At 31.0% G+C, this 21,317-nt stretch overlaps 1 protein-coding gene across 1 annotated transcript in view; it reads right to left on the reverse strand.

Moving 5' to 3' along the window:
• LOC142320294 (lachesin-like) overlaps positions 1–21,317 on the reverse strand; it is an 884,028-nt gene that overhangs the window by 47,344 nt on the left and 815,367 nt on the right. Inside the window, exon 6 of the mRNA XM_075358001.1 lies at positions 5,604–5,701. Within this exon, the coding sequence (XP_075214116.1) occupies positions 5,604–5,701 (98 nt within the window). The remainder of the gene's footprint in view (positions 1–5,603; positions 5,702–21,317) is intronic.

The following is a 21,317-nucleotide window of genomic DNA, read 5'->3' on the forward strand; positions in this document are numbered from 1 at the left end:
TAATTTTTCATGTACTCTTTTTTATTACAACTTCGGAATTTTACAAATTTGTTTACAGATACGAATGCACATTTATTATTTTAAGTTTTAATACTACACCACAAATATATATTTGAATTACTTGAAATTAAAGATAAAGGAAAGGAAAAAAATTTTAAAAATTTGAGAAATATTTATTAATATAGGGATAGATGTTAATAAATAAAAAAATGGTTAAATTTATTTTACGGCATTATCATTTTGTCTTTTATAATATTATTATCCTGATTTAATGAAAGTTTTGGCCAAATGATTTTTATTAACTGTCATACTTCGTACAGATTCACATGTTCAAACATATTACTGACTGCAAACTGGATTGTAATGCCCTTATTACTGATTTTTCAAAATTTATCGCCAATATCTTTCGCATAAATTGGAAAGAAACAGAGCACTTATTCTAAATTTAAGGAGTGCCCAGCGTAGAGCTCTGATTGTATGCAATGCCGTTTTTTTAACAACCTCCTACGAGGCTACTACCGTATTGGAAAAGGCTCTCTCAATCAATTTCTTGGTGAAAGTTTGGGCAGCCTTATGGAAGTTGCGAAATTATCGGGAGGCCGAGGTATTTGGGATGCGAATTCGAACCAGGCGTGAACCGGAGCGGAATATTGATCACAATGCTTAAGATATAAATTTTCTTCCGTTTTCCATCTCCCACTTGAGACTTCAGAGCCTCGTGATGGAAGCACAGCAGCTTGCATGAAACACCACGACTAAGATCTTAAACGACTAAATTCTTTGTATAATTTTATTCAAGTCTTGGAGGGATGGTACGCCTCAAGATCATTTTTAAGGCCGACGGGCGCTAAAATGCTCACCAACCACGTATATTTGAAACATTATCTGATCAGGTTCCGCCTGGCAACTGATGAGCTGTATGTCTGCGAGGAGTTCCAGTAAAATGTACATATGATGTTTGATTGCTTCGGTCTTGGGGGGACCAAAGCTACGACCACCCTGGAACTTAGAGGGGAAAATTGGCCACTCATAAGTGGCAAGTCAGCAAACTTAACTGATCCAACAATGCCAACAATGCGGTTAGAGGACAGGCGAGTTCTCTATCCGTATTGTTGGAAGAATCTACCCTTGAGTAATGATCGATCATATCGATCTATAGTTCCAAGCAGCTATAAAGAATGGACACGTATTGGCTGGCATCCTGCAACCAAGCCACAGTAGCAAATTGCTATCCTTATTTAATTAAATCTACGAAATAAATTTTCAGTTTATGACTCTCATATATTATATTTTAGACGAGATGGGCCTACCCATTTAGAAAATATATGACATGTGAACGGCTAGACACAAAAGCAACTGGTAATAGACCGTGCTTATACTGTTCACGGAATTAGGTTAGCTCTAGGAGCTATTAGTAACTAGGTCGCTTAAACTGTTTCAAGGTTCAGTAGCTCTTCGAGGCACCGACATTTGGTCTCATCTTTTAGGACGACCGAATGGGGTGGTGGTGGGAGAAATACCAATAAATGAAAATGCTCCTGAAGGTAATCTTTGGAATATAACCTACCTATAGGCTGTCTGATCAGGCTAAGATCCCGGATTGATTACATTTCTCTGTCACTTCGTGTTTATAATCAATCTACATTGAGGTTAGAAATAACTAGGACTCAACGTCAGATCACACAAGTGTTCTACTCGCTGTCATTAAAATGGAGATGAGAAAGAACTCCCCTGTGCACCGTAACAACAAGACCGACTGGATCTCGAATCGAAGCTGGACTGAAGACGAACTAATTATGCCTATCCCTTTGAAGTGTTTCACTTACATTGATGTCCCAGCGCCGTAGACCTCGGTTCTTCAAGAGGTTGCGTGGCGCTCTACACCCGAGACTAGACACGAGAACCGGGAAGACGGGCTACCCAATGGAGGTAATGAATCTTATCGCTACTAAACCAATGTTACAGGAGACCTAAAGATAAGACCTCTCTGAACAGGGCTGCTTTCAGGCTGAAACGCCTGTTGAGATCTATTAAAAACGAGACCTTAAAAACCTTTATTCTTCTTAAAAACTATCTATCTATGGTTTGTTCTCTTCGCGTAAAAATCCTTTGTTCCTTATGAACGACCATGAAGAACGTTCAGCGGCCTCCACACAAATTTCTTCTTTGAAAGTTTCAAATGTATTATGAGCTCGGGATGACAAAGGAAAAGCTAACCAATCTGCTGCTTATCTTGGCAAGGTCTTTCAGCCACTTAATGTATAGAGTCCTGGTTAGGATAAAAGCCTTGATTTTTTGGACAGCCTAATCCCTTTCAATCTTCCTGGCAAGCCAGCCCTTTTCCAGAAAATTCAAAGAAGGCCCCAGGATTTAATCTAGTAATTACCAATAAGAAACTGTTCATGCTTCCTCCCAAGACTACGTGTCACTTATGTTCTACGTAAATTGCTACATAAAATACTTCTTATTTTTGCATAACAAGGATGACATAGTTTCGAAATTGTTATGGTCCTCAAATTCGGGCAAGCCTACTTTGGGGATAGAGACCATAAGTTTTTTATCTGCGTTGTCGAAGATATTTGAGAGATTGTTTCTTCGGAAGATGTGGTTTAATTTAGAGGAAGATTATGTCATTCCTGATTCTTCGTTTCTGTAGTAGACAATCCACTACTTATCGAAGGCACAGGCTTGTTAGTATTATCAGCAAGTGCCTTTTGGAGAAGAAATACTGTTCGGCTGCCTTTCTAAATGTCTAGCTGACTTTTGATAAGGTACTACTTCTTCCTGGATTATTATACAAGTTAAGAAACTGTCTCGCACAACCGTATTACCTTGTGATTAGTAGTCCTGAAAACCGATTTGGACTTATGGAATTGAACTGTGGAGAAGAAAAAGCAAGAGTACATCTGGATTTGTAGTGGTTGAAGTACAAGGTGTATTTCAAAGACGCCGTGTTTGCGAAAAGTAGTGAGATAAATGAATATTTGGGATTACGTTGCATTCGAGAAAAAATGAAACGCTTCAGTTCTGGATTTGAACTGCACCTGAACAACCACTTGAACCACTTGGCCAAGAACGTCCTAGGTAATGAGGAGAACATTAGAAGGCTTAAACGTTTTCACGTGCTGGACGTTAGTGTATGATTTATGTAAACGCATCCTCTGAGAGCTCCATTTTTATTGAATCTTCCCTATTTTTGTTTTTGACTTTTGTTACATTTAAGTTTTTTTCTCATTGTTCATCTCTTCCTTCTTTTTGATTCTGGTAATCGTTTAACATGTTAAGTAGCGGATAGACGTATTATTTGACTTAAGGTATATAAACTTTATAATACAAGTTATAATACTATTCTGTAATTATTGCAGAGTTTCTATGAGAACTTCCTTTCAAGGGTTTGTGTATGATCAAATTTACTTGAGGTCTCTAAAGATGTAACCGACCGTAAGTAAAATTTGGAACAAAAAAAGTTCAAAACTAAAATTGTGTATGGCATTTTAAAATCGGACGATTTATTATTTAAATCACGTTACCAGTTTGTGTAGTATTTTAAAAATAAAATGAACTTCCTGAATCTTTGTTTTAATGAATAAAAAATAATAGTGAGCGTATACAAAACAATAAAAGATAGAAATATCGTACATTGACAAAAGGTCGTTAACCATAATTTATTAATAAACCATTTATTATATTATATAAAGAAAAGTCAAAGCTTAGTAAATTAAAATAATGCTTTTATAAATAATGCTTTATAAACTATACAAATAAGGTTTTATTTTTTGTTCAATCTTCGGGACCACTATTAGGTACTACTTCAGAGGATGAAATGAATGATATGTAGCGTGTGTAAAAATGCCATGCCTGACCGGGATTCGAACCCGGATGGAAAGACAGAGACGCAACCACTCGCGCCACGGAGGCCGGAATATATGAAAATAATAGTTTTTTTTATATCTGTAGTTTCCACGCCCCCTCGGAGCCGGACACGCAATTAATAAGCATATATTCAGCTCCGGGGGGTGCCTTCATCTCAACCTATATCAGAAGGATGCAAGGCCCAGCCCAGGTAGCGGGACTCGGTCTTTTCGCATGCCATGCTTCAAATGAGGAATCCACAAAAGGGAACTGCCCACCGGGACTCAGGTCATGACGCCTCGCCTCTAGTGAGGAACCCCCAAAGGGATCCCCCACCGGTACTACAGTCTTACATACCCCCCAATGGCATCTCAAAGAGTTCCCAGCCGATCGTTGAAAGTGGAAGACCGAAGCCTCCCATCCTTCCCCGATGGAGCTGTCCGTGAAAGATACCATGATGTAAATGTGAAGACACATGTGAAGACTCCTGCCTCAGACAGACCCGTCTTGCATCCTCGACCTCCAAGCACATCACCGTGCAACTTGCAGGATGTACATCGAGGCTTACAATCTTTAACGAGTATGGCCGGCCTTACCACACGTAAAACAATTTTCACTTCTATCTGCGCCATTACAGAACTTGACTCTGTGGCCTGGACTCCAGCGTCTAAAGCATAGATCGTCGGAGGCACGCCGCGTCACCCAACAGGTCACCCACCCAATGCGAACAGGGATCAGTCAGCAGTTTGTCCGCAAGGATGGGCGGCACAGTTAATGTTACTACTTGTCTCGAGCCGTAAGCCGGTCGCATTGATAAAAAATCTTTAATAACCGACTCACCAGTTTTTTTACCAAGTTCCCTGAGAAACTCATCCTGTTTCGTGAGTATCAACGTCCTTAACAAGGACGTGGACCCTCCTACCACCTTTTCCAGCCAGGGCCGTAGTAGCACCCTCTACTTTTTTGGCGATATCTCTGCTTAATTATAAAAATAAGCTGACAACCAACACAACGCTACAGAAGTAATTAAGATATACTGCTCTCACTTGGAAAAAATTTTAACCAAAGAATTTAACCGTCATAATTTTAAGAGAAAGATAACTCATTGCATCATTATAGAAGTTATGGTGTCTCAAGTCTTAATAACCAGATAAATACTAATATTAAATAATGCATTAAAATATTTGTAAAATGCGGTTTTCTTATTCTAGCTTTATATTTATTGAGTTTCATAAAATTAATTGACTTCATGATTTAAACAAACAAACTTAGAAAAAATTATTTTTATATTGTTTGGTCTAATTATCTCTCCTGTAAGAGAAAAGTTTTCTTTTAGTGTTTTAATATTCATATTACTTCAACTAGTCAAAACTATTAATACATGCAGAAATAAACTTACAAACAACAAACCCATTATAATACATGTAACCAATGTAGTAATGTATCGGTAAACATCTTTTAAACTTTTTTGATTTTTTTATATACGAGGTTTTTATATACAAATCTCTTTCTAAAAAAAAAAAAAAAAAATGTTATAAAAGTAAAGAAATAAATAATGGAATAAAAAGTTTGGTAATGACAATAGTTATTCTCAGTTTGTGGTGTAATTTTATATTCTACTCAAATGTCGAAAAAGATTAGCATCATTTATTCTAGCATTTAAATTCAAGCTATTATTATTTTATTTTTTATTTATTTGCGTTAGTTCATTTAAAAGTAATTATATAAAAAGAAAACTAATTTGTACTTACATTTGGATGTGGTTCCCCATGGACAATACATACTAGCTGGGCTTCGTAACCTTCGCCAGAATGAACCCAACTTCGTTCAACTTCAACCTCTGGTGGATCTATTAAAAAAGAGAAAAGAAAAAAAAAATATAACTGAGGTTTTAACATTTAATTAATTAGATTAGAATTAAAAAATATAATATATATATATATATATATATATATATATATATATATATATATTGTAATATAAAAATAAATAAAAATAAGCATATAATTAATATTCGTTTAGATAAATACTAAAAATATTTATTATTTATACACAACATTCTTTAATCAGTGCATTTCGCGGCAAAAGACGTATGAAATCATATTGGGGAAGAGTATAAGAGTATAGGTCAGAAGTTTTACCGTTTTTTTAGTTATTTTTTTAATTAGTTTTTCTACTAGTTTGATGCAATTCTTTATTGTATTTTACTATTAATACTTATAAAAATTACGTCATGTTAGATTTAATTTAAATACTTTACTCATAATTTACTAAATTATCGAACATTCAATTAATTGAATATATGATCTATTTGGATTTACAAAAACCAAAAGTAATATAGAAACCACATATATTTAGTAATTTAAAAATTACAATATACAAAGCTTTGTTTGTGAGATTACTTGTCTCGTATTTTTTGTGGTCGCTCAACGTAGATGCCCCCTATTGAATAGCTACCGCTTCCTCATGTACTTGATATTTTCTTCCCAGTAGTTTCTGTTAATTTGGCTGTACTTTCATCGATCTACACTAAAGATGCATGGAACTGTAAACTTACTATATTCTGTATTATTGTGATTTGCAGGAGATCTTTTAACAATTGGATGTTCTAAGGATTTTTCTTCTATCTGTTAATTGAAAAAGAAGTTCATCCGTAGGCGAAATTTCTAGTCATGTAAAGTCGTGTTCCTATCCACTGTGAAATAAAATAATTAAATATCAAGGGAATTTTCAGTATGTATAGTATACATACGTGCGCGCGCGCGTGTGTGTGTGGTCGTACGCGTGTATTACTTTTTCTTCTGTTATTATCTATTAACAACAGTATATTTATACTATACCAAATTTTATCGGCTCATTTATCTCTTTTATGTATTCTAATCTTTGTATTCATCCACAGTTTTTATCCTGTATTTTTATCACCCTCGTATGGCATTACCTAGCAATGGAAATCTTATTATATGGCTTGAAAACTGTTTTTCTTAAAAAAGTTATATCAAAAATCTTTATTCCTTATTTATTTTGAACTTTACATGCTTTTTATGCATGAACCTGTTACAAATTATTTCAAATACCTTTCTATACCTTTCTTCTCTCTCTATTATTTGTTTTGCTTTTATATTAGCAATAAACGTTTTACAATTATACAAATTTTTAATATGGTTATACCTATATTTTATATTACCAGATTTGGTAAATGTTCCCCTAACTCGGTCAGTCTAATTTAGAAATTTCTTTTCATTCTAAAAATGTAAATATATAAATAGGAAAATGATGCGAGTTTCGATAAATTACATTTTCCTGTCGTAATAGTATTTGCCTCGTATCCTCGTTTCTTCTTGCAAATTTTTCCCTCATTGAATTTCTCTTCAATGAGGGAAAGCAATGAGTAAAGCAGTAAACATATTCTATTCTCTTAACTATTTTTTTTTAAGTTTTTAAAAAAATGTTTGTCTTCAGTGAATAATGACATCTTTTATTCCGTCCTTTCTTTATTATTCGGGTATCAAATCTCAATGGCTTATCGCTTCTTCTATAAAACAAAAAGCAGCAAAAACACATCACATCCATGTCTACTCAAATGGATTAAAACTTTCTTTTATTTTTCCTACTATTATTACAGGTAGTAGTAGATCCTTAAAAACTGTACATACATGCGTATATTTAATTCGTTTTTTTTTAAATTTGAAATATTTTCATTATTTAGAGAAATAATAATAGAATAATAACGTAATAACTTCAAGGAATAACTTATAAATTTTAATATAACCCTTAATACATAACTATAATATGTCACTCTATATTAAACGTTTAATAATAAATTCATACACCAAAATATTTAAATTGCTATATATATAAATACATAATTTACATATTAATGCACATTTTATATTGTATTATTACGGCATGCGTAAAATGAAATTCATACTGTTCTCCGAAATGCCTCTTTGAAAATCATTAAATTCGCATGAAACTTAAGTTCAGTACTAAATAATATCTAACAAAGTACTTTGTGTGTAAGCTTAGATAAGTAGTGTATATGTATTAGTATGCATTAATAGTGTAATATTCATGATTTTATACGAGATAACTCTTTACAATCATAAACAGAAGAGCGATGGTGGGCATAGTGTTGGGGTAGTTATATTGTAATATTTGAATAATGTAAGAACATTTGCCTTCCACTTGATCAATTTACCACGTCACTTATTACACAGGACCTACATTAAAACTTAACTATTAACGTGATATCATATCTTTCATTTCCCGCAGAATTTGTCATTTACAAATAACTTAGATATTACTTTCTACATTACTGCCTAATTTGTATATGTATATGTAGATATATATATATATATATGCATACAGGAATTTTCATTCATATGAAAATTTATAGTCGCCGTGTGATCTCTTAGAAAAACAACTTTCATCAAAACAATATTATATGAAAATTTTACTTAAACGTATATTAAATAAAACAGAATTTTACGATAATTTTTTTTAAAAATTCTAACTACAAAGTAATAATAGATGGTTCAAAATTGTGAAAGTGTTCAAGATTATAATTTTCATACGTAACAAAAAAACATTTTTTTAAAATTTATTTTCATGTCTTGACGTAATTTACTTTTGTCATCATTTATTTGATAAAACACTTTATTAATGTCTTTATTGTTTTCACTTATTATGTATTTCTTGATATTTTCTTTTTCATAATACACGTTTCTAATGAAATGTTCAACTAGTTAATTAGTTCACTGAAACGAGAACAAAATTAAAAAACAACTTAGATACAATAATATAACAATTTGCAGATTTATGGTAAGTTAGTAGTTCAGAAGCTGCATTTGTATCAATTTTTTTAACATGAAATTCAGTCTTTCGGCAATAGAAGACGTTTAACGTGATCTTAACGCTTTAATACTCGGAGAAAAGTTGATTTTTCCTTCCCTAATTAATGTTGTATCCTCTAACCAGTTTTCCAGATACGCCGAATCTGATGGTTTGTGTATAGGAAAATGCAATTACCGCTACGCACATGCCAGTTCTGTCGTAGCTGCAGATATAGTAAAATAATATAAGAATAAATGTATTGGTAAACATGTAGTCCGGAACAGACTTAGGTCAACCACTCCTGAGACGTGTGGTTAATTGAAACCCACCCGTCAAAGAATACCGGTATCCGTAGTCTAGCATTCAAATCCATACAGAAGCACCTGCATTACAAGGACTCGTACCTTAGATCTCTCAACTTCGTAAATCAGTAGATTTTCGAAGACGAGTTTAACCACAAACTAACCCGGCAGGTTTTCTTAGCTAAATAATAAAGGTTCAAATTCAACGAAGGAAATTGATTTTCTTCGGGCATTTTATATCACATTATGTCACATTTTTAGCAATTCCAATTCATGATAAAAATTTTGATTTGATAAAAATGTATTACAGACTGACTGCAAATTAAAAAATTCCAACAACAGATGTTAAGGAAGCTTTAAAAACGGGTTGAAATTGGGTTAAGTATTGTTTAATTTTATGGAGAAACAAAATTTATCGATTTTTATTTCCTATAAACTTCATGATTTCTTACTGTACTTACGATGGTAAAAACTTTGGTTTAACTAGGTGCGATCACACAATGACAGTATTAGTAGAAAAATCCACCGGGTTGGTCTAGTGGTGAACGCGTCTTCCCAAATCAGCTCTCGACTTCATTGGAAGTCGAGGGTTCCAGCGTTCAAGTCCTAGTAGTCATTTATTTTTACTCGGATTTGAATACTAGTACGTGGATACCGATGTTCTTTGGTGGTTGGGTTTCAATTAACCACACATCTCAGGAATAGTCGAACTGAGACAGTACACGACTACACTTCATTTACACATCTTCATTCATTCTCTGAAGTATTATCTGAAAGGTGATTACCGGAGGCTAAACAGGAAAAAGAAAGTATTAGTAGAAAGGGAAGTAAAAAGTGAAATTTAAGTAGATTAAGTTTTAAATAACAATGTAAACAGTTCTAGCAAAAAGGGTTATACGAGTATATGTAGAATAGAAATAAATTCGAGGTACTTCCAGCTTCGTTTTTTTTAAACATAATATTGACCACAGGCTACTCCCTATTTTTCTTATGATATTAATAGTAATTACTAATCTTTCAGAATGGTAATGTTATATATAAATTATACACACACACGCCGTCTAGTATTGGAGGAATAAATACGGTATATCCATAATGTGGATAGCTATATTGCCCGATCGTGATTTTATGAAATTGGGGTATTAAGGAGATGGGCAGGTTTTAATAGTGCAAGATCTACTACCAGTATTAGTTCTATTCGTATAATAAAAAAATGATTAGCGAAATATAAAAATTGTGCATTTTAGTTGACAATTTTAATCTTTTAAAATAAAATATTTAATTTTTTTATTACCAGCTATTATTGCAAACTTCCTCTATGAATCATGAAATCTGCCGATGATGAGGAAGCTTGAGGGCTCAGTGATACAAAGAAGCTGGATAGAAGGTGCAACCGTATCGGAGAGGTATCTTGATAAAAGGCTAAAAAATAGGGCAGCAGCTCTTTCAGCAGTTGTTAAGGGCGTAGGTCAGGAAGATTTATACGGCCATATCAACATCACTCAATCTTCTGAGTACTGCGCAGCGGAAAACAATGAAAAACTACGACTGCTTTTATTTTCCAAGAAAATGTAGCTCTCTTCATTTTCATGTAATAAAGATGAAGGTTCCTTCCCTGGTAAAATATTCCCGGGTAAACTAGTCTCCTGTTTGAATCTCCAGCTGGAGACTAATAAGGAAGGGGTCACCAGAAAATTAAAAAATAACATTCTACAAATCGGAGAGTGGAATATTAGAAGTCTAGAAAAGTTCGTAGGTTAGAAAATTTAAAAAGGGAAATGAATAAGTTAAATGTAGATGTAGTAGAAATTAGTGAGGTTCGATGGTAAGAGGAAAACGACTTTAGGTCAGGTGATATTAGAATAATTAACTTAGCATCAAATAAAGGGCAGGCAGGAGTAGGTTTCGTTAACCAACCGGGTTGGTCTAGTGGTGAACGCGTCTTCGCAAATCAGCTGATTTTGAAGTCGAGAGTTCTAACGTTCAAATCCTGGTAAAGTCAGTTACTTTTATACGGATTTGAATACTAGATCGTTTATACCGGTGTTCCTTGGTGGTTGGGTTTCAATTAACCACACATCTCAGAAATGGTTGACCTAAGACTGTACAAGACTACACTTCACTTTCACTCATACATATCGTTCTCTTCATCTTCTGAAGTAATACCTGACGGTGATTCCCGGAGGCTAAACAGGTAAAAAAGGAGTAGGTTTCGTAATGAACAAGAAGATAGGGAAGAAAGTAGAGTATTTCAAAAGGCTTAGCAATATTATCATTGTAATAAGGATAAAATCGTAACCTAAGCCGACTACGATTGTTAACGTGTGTAAGCCTACAAGTGCTCACGATGATGATGAGGTAGTGTGTATACGAAGAAATTGTCAAAACAATTAAACACATAAAATGGGATGAAAATTTAATAATATTTGGAGATTGGAATGCAGGCATCGGAAAAGGCAAGGAAGGAAATACTGTGAGAGAATACGGTCTAAGCAAATGGAATGAAAGAGGAGACAGACTTATTGAGCTTTGCATGAAATATCATTTATTTTTTATTTCTGTATAACTTGAAAATTTTAATATGTGTTTTTTTTATGTACTTTGAACATATTTTATTACAAGTGATGTCTGACGTTATGTAGCAAGGGTCCTTTACACCCTTATCATTAAAGTGTTTAACATTATTTTGTTTTTATACTTGTGTTTTTTTTTAATGTTTTGTATGATGATTTGGACAGTGTTCATTTGATGTAAATTTTGATTGTTTGATAACTTTTCGCAAGAAATGTTTTTTTTTTCTTTTTAAGTGGCAAAGACCATTTACACCCTTGTCATTTGTAGAAACACAAAATGAAAAAATTTAAATTAGAGTTTTAATCCCATGACAAGCCTTTTTTTTAGGAGATCTCTATTGATAAGACTATCTAATGGCTATGTCGCTCGTGTTTTTTATCGGGAGGGAAAAGTATGTATTTTCTTGTTTCTTTTATGATGTGAAAGGGGCTAATGACCACAGCAATTGATGCCCTTAAAACCTCCAAAAAAAAAAATGAATACAATGAAAGTAATTGCAATATAATGTGTAATGATGATAGCACGGTAATAATAGCTATAAAAAATAATAAAACTATAATAAAAATAATATGTTTAATAATATTTATTGCTCTGCATCCACAATGTGAGCAGTTAAAAGATTTTTATTACTGTTCCAGTTACACTTGAAAAGAAGAATCCCTAAGTTTAATATATTCTATGAAAGTTAGCGACTACGAGGTGGAAGAAGGAATAAGAGGTTTCGAGGGAGGTGGTTTTAAATTAGTGAGGGGGAAAAATAACATATTGTAGTTCCGTATATATTTTATAGTCCTCTTTCTGTATTTTAAGTAAACCCTTCTCATTCCATACCTTATGGTATATTATAAAAACTAACTTTTATCAGGAGGAGCTATTATTACATTTTTAGTAGGGTTAAGTAATTTCATATTTATATATCTATTATTGCTACAATATACGTGAAAATTTGTGTGTGTGCGTTTTGAATATACTTTAATTTTCTGATATATATATATACATTTGATTTAAGTAAAATGATACACAAGACCAACCAACAATATCATAAACAAAAAATTACCGTTTTTTGAATAACTTCATTGGTCAGGAAAAAAAGAATTTAACCTTAAGAATTTAACATTTAACCAAAGAATTTAACATTTATGTGTTTCAAATTGTCAAATATTTGGGTCCGTCTTGCCAAGTTACAAAACATAAATAAGAAAGAAATTCTTTACCTTAAATCGGAACGTTTTTGGGTGTTTGGTATAAATTTATCCGTGCTTGTTTATTTATATTTAATTGACACGAATTACGGCCATTTTATTGTGTTGCCGATAAACGAGGAATTATTCAACCGTACCCATTGAATACGCAAGGAAACCAAAAAAGAAATCATTGAAAATATTTATTTAATGAGACAGTAATCCCTATATTACCTTACAAGAGAAACGAAAAATATATTATTTATGTTACACTTATTCTAAGATGGATTTTTATACTAAATCAAACATACTCTTGTACAGAACGCTCTTAGTATATATTACAATTAGTTATATACTTATTTCAAAAAGGAGTAATTATTACATTTCCAGTTGTGAAACACACCAATATAACATTGTACATGAACATTTTTTTTCCTGTTTATGGTGTAATTTATGAGTAAAAGTGAGAATTTCGTTATAATAGTACAATTTTTACAGGTGAAAGAAGTTGCTGTAGTAAAACGATTAAAAATTGAAATTCATATAACACGAGGAAAATCAATTTAAATTAATTAAATCTCTTACAATTAAAAATGTATAATTATTTTTAATTTTATTAAGCCGCTTTTTACTCCAATGTGGTCAGCGAAAGAAAAAAATATACGTACACATTATATTCTTTTAAATGAAACGAACCAAATTTTAAATTTGGCTCTACACTCTTATCACAGTTTTAGATAAACCAATTTAAAGAAGAAAACCAGATTTGAGCTAATTAGTTTAAATGTTTTATATATTTTTCTGTTCGTTTTTGTATAAAAATCTTTGGTATAAAAACAAAATCTTTTTTTTTGTAGTTTCTACAAAACAATTCTTACCGGTTTTGAAAAAGAAATGTTTACTAGACAGTTTATTACTCATAAATTAAAACAGATTTCAAATTAGATAATTAGATATAAAGATTTTTTATAAAGCAGCTAAAAGCCAAGTCATCCTTGATCCAAATTTCGAAAAGGGCAAAGATAATTTTCATAAATTTAGTTATTTTAGGGAATTATATATATTTTTTATATTTATAGTGCTTGTAAACTGCATATACCAAAAATTGGGCTAAAGTCTTGTTTCCTCGTGTTTTTTTTTTTTAAATATAAATGACCCGTCTTAAATGAAATTTTAAAAATTTAACGAAGAAAAAGTTGTGTATGATATCTACGTAACTGTATATATTTTACATATATATATATATATATATATATATATACTGTATTTATCCACCGCTATCGTCACCTAACACGTATTTTTATTCCCTGTTAACGATATTTGACTGCCACTGGAAGGCTATTAAAGAAAAGAACTGTGAGTAGAGATAAAGGAATTCATGGTGATTCTGTATCAGATCTGCATTGATTTCGGATAGACTTACTCCGTATATTTGTTGCATTCGAAGTCCCTGTTGAGACGAAAAAAAAGATTCCGGAAAAATAGAAATACAGTACATTTATACTTGCTTATTAGGCGACTATTTAAAAAAAAAATTGATTCTTATAATCAAAATATTGTAAAAACTCTTCTAACCTAAAAATTTCTACACTAAATTTGATGTTATATTTAAAATTAGACTGTTTTCTCATAAAAATAATAAATTTATTAAATGATCACCACTATCCATCAGTGTGAACAAACTTTTCATGATTTTTTTTTTTTTTTGGTCTAGTTTTCCATTCTTTTCTATTACATCTCAATATCTGGCCCCAGTTTACCTCTTGCAACTTAGATCGTAAATTACAAAAAATTATATTTTTTATTCTTTATTCTAGCTTTAATATTTTTACATTACCTCCTAAACCGGTATTTATTAACCCTGCGTATATTAACATATACAGGAATAATAATAGTTCACCAGCCTTAATATTTTTGGTTAAACAATCTGTGATAAAATTCTTTCTTATCTAATTTCTCTTAATAACACGATGTCAGTCAAGCTAATTTTCAATAATTAAAACTAACATTAATATAATACGCATTTAGTAAATCTGTCATTAATCTGTTTCTTTTTTTTTTTTTTGTTTTATAATTCGTTTTTTTTTTATTTCACTTTATTTGTTAACACTTTATTATCATAACATTTCATTTGTATACGAATTATTTGTTAATGACAATACTCACTATCTTCTTTTTTTAATTAAAATAAAAATCCTTTTTATATGTTATGTTTAATAGATCTAATCTCAGTACGTCAACCGCCGCTCAAAGAGAAAAGGGTGTTTGATACATAAACCGCTGCCCTTCATAAGTTAGATGAAATCATAGGATATATGTACAGAGGCGGTCGGTCACTCACTCACTAGCGTGACACTTTGACAACAGCGCTGTACGGCGGATGTGACAGTAACTAATGATGTTATTTAATTATATATAACAAAACTGCTTGGACGACCACAAATAAGGATAAGGGGACTAACCTACGATGATGAGAGAATAGTGGGGGGAAATGTAGATAACACAATAGACAAGGTGAATCATTATTAATGTTATCTAAACGTTAATTAATTAACAAATTAGACAGGAAGCACAATATATTACGTACATGTATATTAATTTTCTGTGTTCGTGCGTGAGCGCAAATATTCGTAAATTAAAAGTAGTCCGCGCTTCAGTAATGCTGTAGGACACACTTACTTTTATTGATTTTCAGTTTACGAAATCTATTTTTCACCCAAGATAAACTCTTTATGAATTTTTTTTATTTAAAATGAAGATCCTTTTCAAATGCTTTAATCAAAACTACTTCAAAATATATCTAATCGTGACAGAAGCATGTAACGCTATGTTATTAAGTTTGTTTTTTGTTATTAACTAATTAAATTATCTTTTTGTAATTAAATTTTACTTTTTTAACTTTTCAATCATTGATGTAAAATTAGAAAGCCCTCCTTGCTTTTATATACTCGTATACATACACTCAATCGTCACTCATTTCGCTTCGCTCACTCAAATGCTCTCTCTCTTTCGTGCGTCGCTGTAAAGTTATAGCCGTTTGAGGAACTTCTATACAAAAATTATCATTTCACTCAATTAACATGAAATTAAATGAATAAGGGTTTTATTTAATAAGTTTTTTTTTTTTTTTTACTTTTTTGTCAGTTCATATTTTTTAATTCTCAGTATTGGACTAAGTCAGCTAGTAATGCAGTAAAATAATCACCATATTATCTGGAGAAAAATTATCAATTCCAATCACTACTATAAATTACTTTTATTTGACAATTATACCAAGCGATATGTAACTTGGCGGATGAATTTTCCGCCTCATTTTGTCGTCAAAAATTAATAGAAAAAATTTAATTACACCATTAGAATCATTTGGCTATTCTATGTAAAATTTACAAAACGATACGTACGTACCGATTTTCTGTTACCTTTTTATTGGTGTGAAAATAGAAAAAAAAATTTTTTAAAGGTTTTCGGAAATGTGTAATTCAGACAGCTATAAAAAAATAACTGAAGGCTATAACAATTGCATATTCTAACATGTTATTCATGTAACTATTATTTATTACTCCCTGAGTTTAGTCTGATTAAATATTTTTAAAACCCAAATTTTTTTTCAGAAAAGCTCAATTTTAGGATTGAGGGGTGTTTTGCGATAAATTTTTTATCGGTGGATTTGTCAGTGCAACATGTATTTGACTATAACATTGTTAAATCAAAATAAAGTGATGGAAACGCGGTATGGAACTAGATCTGAAATTATAAAAAAATTTTACTTGGAATGACAGTTGTTTCGTTCGCATACACAATTTCCACTCAACGTATACTTACTGCTATAAAATATGAACTTTTCTTATTGCGCAGCGCGTCTTTTCAAATACCATATCTAATTATCCATGAGAATACTTTTATTTAATAAATAAACTTTTAAAAAATATCAGTAAGTATAATCGCGTAAATTAATCGTTTATTCTTAAGTATAATTTGCTCTAGGTTAGATCAGCTACTCTAATTGAGGTGGCCTTGAATTAAATCATGCTAAAAACAAAGATGTAAATATTACACAAAGAAAAATAAAGAAGGTACTTTTGTTTTACAATCAACATGTTATTGTACTAATATAATTGGGGAATTAAATAACATTTTAGAAAATAAAAATTAATTTTTTTTATATTTTTGTGTACAATTTACAACGGTTAGTTTAACATTATGCTTACGTTAAAGTAGAAAATTGCATTCAGATATATGATAAGGAATCATTACAAACGCTTTGGAGTTGAAGATAATTAAATTAACACACGCACAATACTGTCACGGCCAGGTTATATGGTAACAGATTAACAACCACATGAGACACGATGTCTAAACTGAACGCTTCTCTACCAACATCAGTAAAGCAAAATGGAAGTTACGCTAAGGAGAAACAAAATAATCTAATAACAACTCTTGTTAGATCATTGTTTTAGTTTTATGTATTAATCACTGTTGTATTGTCGTGACGAATAAACAAATATAAACAGTTAACTTATAAACAAGTTGATAATAACAAATTGAAACCAGACATTATTTGAACGAGAGAATTGCCATCATCCCGCGCCTTTGTATTTCATAAAATTGGTTTAAATCTGTGTTTATCATTCATCAACGTCATTTAATTCCATTTAAAATTGTGATAGTGGTTTTCGTGTTGCACTAACGATTAAACCGACGCCTAGTATATCAAAATTGATTGTTACATACCAGAACGCAAATTTTTGTGCAAAAACAGGATGAGAGTTTTAAAAAATCGTTCAATTCAACTGGAACCCACCAGAGTGATACAAAGATCACGATGGAGTATCAGATTTTTGAAGCCTAAATTTTTATATTACTTTATACATTTTTATTTTTTGAAAATCTCCTGAAAAGCGGTGTTTTTTTCTTTATTATTTATTTATTTCCCTATTATAACAGCAATATAAATAAAACGGAAAATCGATAATCAAGGCTTGTTTTACACATTTTACACAGAAAAAATGAATGATTCTAACAATGTGATTAAATTCTTTCTACGATACTTTTAACGACATAGTAACACGGAAAATTCGCCGGCAAAATTATACTGTCCTTTGTATAATTACCTGTTTTTTTGTTTGTTTTCAAATTATTAGGTTTACATTATTTATCAACAACAAGTCAAAAACAAAATACTATTAAAAAAATGTATTCACAATATTAATAAAACATTTTCATACTCATCAGCGGAAGATATGAAAATCAAAATATTAAAGCAATAAACTGAAATAAAAAGGTTTTAGATCATTTAAAATATAATAGATTGAAAATTTAATATAAGAAAAATATGTATTTAAAATTACAGTAGTTAAAAATTATTTGTTAATTTACGGATAAATAATTTGAAAATAGCCTATTAGTTTTAGAAAACTTTTTATTATTATTTTTTGTGAATGAAGTTCTGTGATTTTTCTGGAACTTGATAAATTCTTCAAGTGTTATTTATTCTTTGTGAAACCATAGATTTTAAGATTTACATCGTCAGAATCAGTATGGTTTTCTACTTTTTTCATTTCATTTTTTATTTGCTTTATTGTGTAATCTTACCACAAATTCATCGTTATAATTATGATACCAGTGTTATAATTCTGTGCATACTTTGGCCATAAGAAGAATAAACACAGAATTAATGTGAAACGCACTAACGACTATTTAAAAAATAAGATTCATTTGACAAAATGACAAAAAATCATCTGTGACCAGGAAGGAGAGGTAGTGTTCCTGTCATATATTTTTAAATGTTATTTAATGTGAACTGGAATCAATTTCAGGACTACATCTACCTTCTCTTTTAATATATATAGATCAAAGTCTGTTTACTGAGCTGTTTAAATCGGTGGCTAACAGAGAGCCATTAATACATAAATTAAAGTTTTCTATAAATTGACAGGAAAGTTAATAATTTCCGCACTTAATTTTTTTTCATTGGTCGTCTTTTTTTATAATAAAAAGGAATAAAGAATATTAATTTTTTTTTCTTTGCCCCAGTATTTAATTTATTATCGATTCCACAATTTACCGGAACCATAAGCAAATTTGAATAAAAAAAAGTGACATGCAGAGAGGGTTTTCCATTGAAATCTCTCAAAGAATTGTAAATGTATACTTATATATGCTTACATATACATGTCTTATACAGTATATATAAACATATAATAATCATAAATAAGTACACACAAAGATGAGTCCAAGAAGCATTGGTAAAATTCAGAAAAACATTTTTGCTTTTTACATTGGTAAAAAGCAAAAATCACCAAAAAATAATCTTATCAATCACGCAAAGAATAACTAATCAAACGAAGAAACTGTGAAACAAATCAAAGAATCAAGAAAAGTAAGCGCCGAAACGAAATGAAGAATTTTGACGATGCGCAACACACTAAGGAAGCCGATTCATCTCAAATCTCGAAGAACTAATACATCTAACAAATGCAGTCCCTTTAGGAGTCTAACTTACTCACTGTTAAACAGGAGGTTAACCGCAATTCAGTTCACTTGATTGTTCAGTCTCATTTATTAATAACAATGATATTATAAATTAACAATATATATGGTTCTTTTAAAAATTATAAATTGTTATTTTCGTTCATCTTAATTTTGTATGCAATAGATTTACAAAATGTATCTATCATTTTTATCAGACGATAAGAATATAAATTCAGTTCTCATTAAAAAAAAAATAATAATAAAATATTTTAAAAGTAATAATTGTAATGAAACATTCAGATAAAAAAAATTCTGTAATTCTCTGTCCCTCGCTCTCTCTCTCTCTGTCTGTGTGTGTGTGTGTGTGTTTGTCTATATCTGTACGCGCGCGCGTATAATTTACAAATATAATAAATACATCTTCTTGCATAAAGCCGAAAGTTTATCTATTTGTTCATTCTCGCATCACGCAATAACCAATCGACTGGTTGCTTTCAAATTTGCAGGATATATTTGTAATTACAAGGAAATTTTAATCCTTGAGATACATTTCCAGGGAAGTATAATTTGTATTATACGTATTATTATAATATAATATACTATTTATACATAATATACGTATTATGTACAAGTTTTAACCCGTAAATCGAGTCCCTAGCTTTTTCGGGATAAAGGTATTGGCTAGTCGGCCGGGCAAGCGAAGCGAGCCCCTAACCGGCTAGTAATAATTAATATATATATATATATATATATATATATATATATATATATATATATAAGTATATATTTACGAGTATATAAAAATAGTTCATTAAACCTAGATCATGACGTTGTACAGTAGTGGACCATAAAACCCATATTCTTTTGTAGAATATAAAATAAACCTCTGGTAAGTTATTCCATTAATTAAAATGGAAAACAGTAAAAAAAATAGATGGAAGAATAAAAATCTACTGATGTTGTGAACAAACAAAGATTTTTATGTTTTTTCTTACATTTTTTACATTTTTCATACGATTTCTGAAAGAGGTAATTTTTAAGTAATAAATTAACTTATACTGTCCGGTTTCGCTAATGTTAAATACATTTTTTTAAATAATTTTCATCCTCAAATTTGTCAAGTTAGTTTTGTCAAGTATAAGTAATGCAATTAATAAGTATAAGTATGCGATTACTTGATCGTCATCTGGTGTTGAAGGTCCATGTAAGATAGAAAAGATAACAACTGGATATTAAGTTTAAGGAATTTTTCTGGTTGCTGAGTGAGACATACAAAGCTTTCATTACCTAACAAACAATTATTTTATACAACGATCCTGAAAACGATTTAGACCTGTGGGATCCAGCTTTGGAGTACAACAGGAACGGTAACGTCGGCTTATATACGATTCTGAAATAAGTTATTGAAGAACATCATAGAGGCTCCTTGGTTCATAAAACTATGAAATCCACGAATATCTCACCGTATGTACGAGAAGAAATACGGCGATTCGGTACAAAATATAAATTGCGGCTAAACAAACCACGAAAACTATTTATCTCTTAACCTTGTAGACAATAGTGAAGACGTTGAAGGCTAAAACGACTCCACGTGATGGACCTTGGTGATTTAAGATGGAACTGATCTTTGAAGATGCAGTTGAAATGGAACTGTGATCTCTGAAGTGTAAACTTAGCATATCATATCTCATCATTATTTCACACTGCTCAATTTTAGTTATCATTCATTATTAATAATAGTTTTATTTTCATTTTTTTCTCTTGTTTATGTATTCTTATGGTTGGTTTTGTTTTGAGTTGAACTATCAATGGCTCTGTTCTCTGACTTAACTTTATAGGTGTACTTATATTATATTTTCTGTACAGGAATATTAGAATGTTATTTTTGAGACGTTTTGATGGAAACCTTTTACATTTGATTGTATATGATCATAATTACTTATAACTGTAATACTCTAACCGATTGTAAATTTTATTTTGAGACAAAAAACATTGCTCATATCCTACTGACAGAAAATGGTAAAGTAGCCTACATTTCCATGACCTTATAGGACAAATAACGAAGTTGTTATTTTTTCCATGAAAATCTTGTGTTTTTTCTAAA

The sequence above is a fragment of the Lycorma delicatula genome, chromosome 2, assembly GCF_047948215.1.
Source record: "Lycorma delicatula isolate Av1 chromosome 2, ASM4794821v1, whole genome shotgun sequence".
Lineage (NCBI taxonomy): Eukaryota > Metazoa > Arthropoda > Insecta > Hemiptera > Fulgoridae > Lycorma > Lycorma delicatula.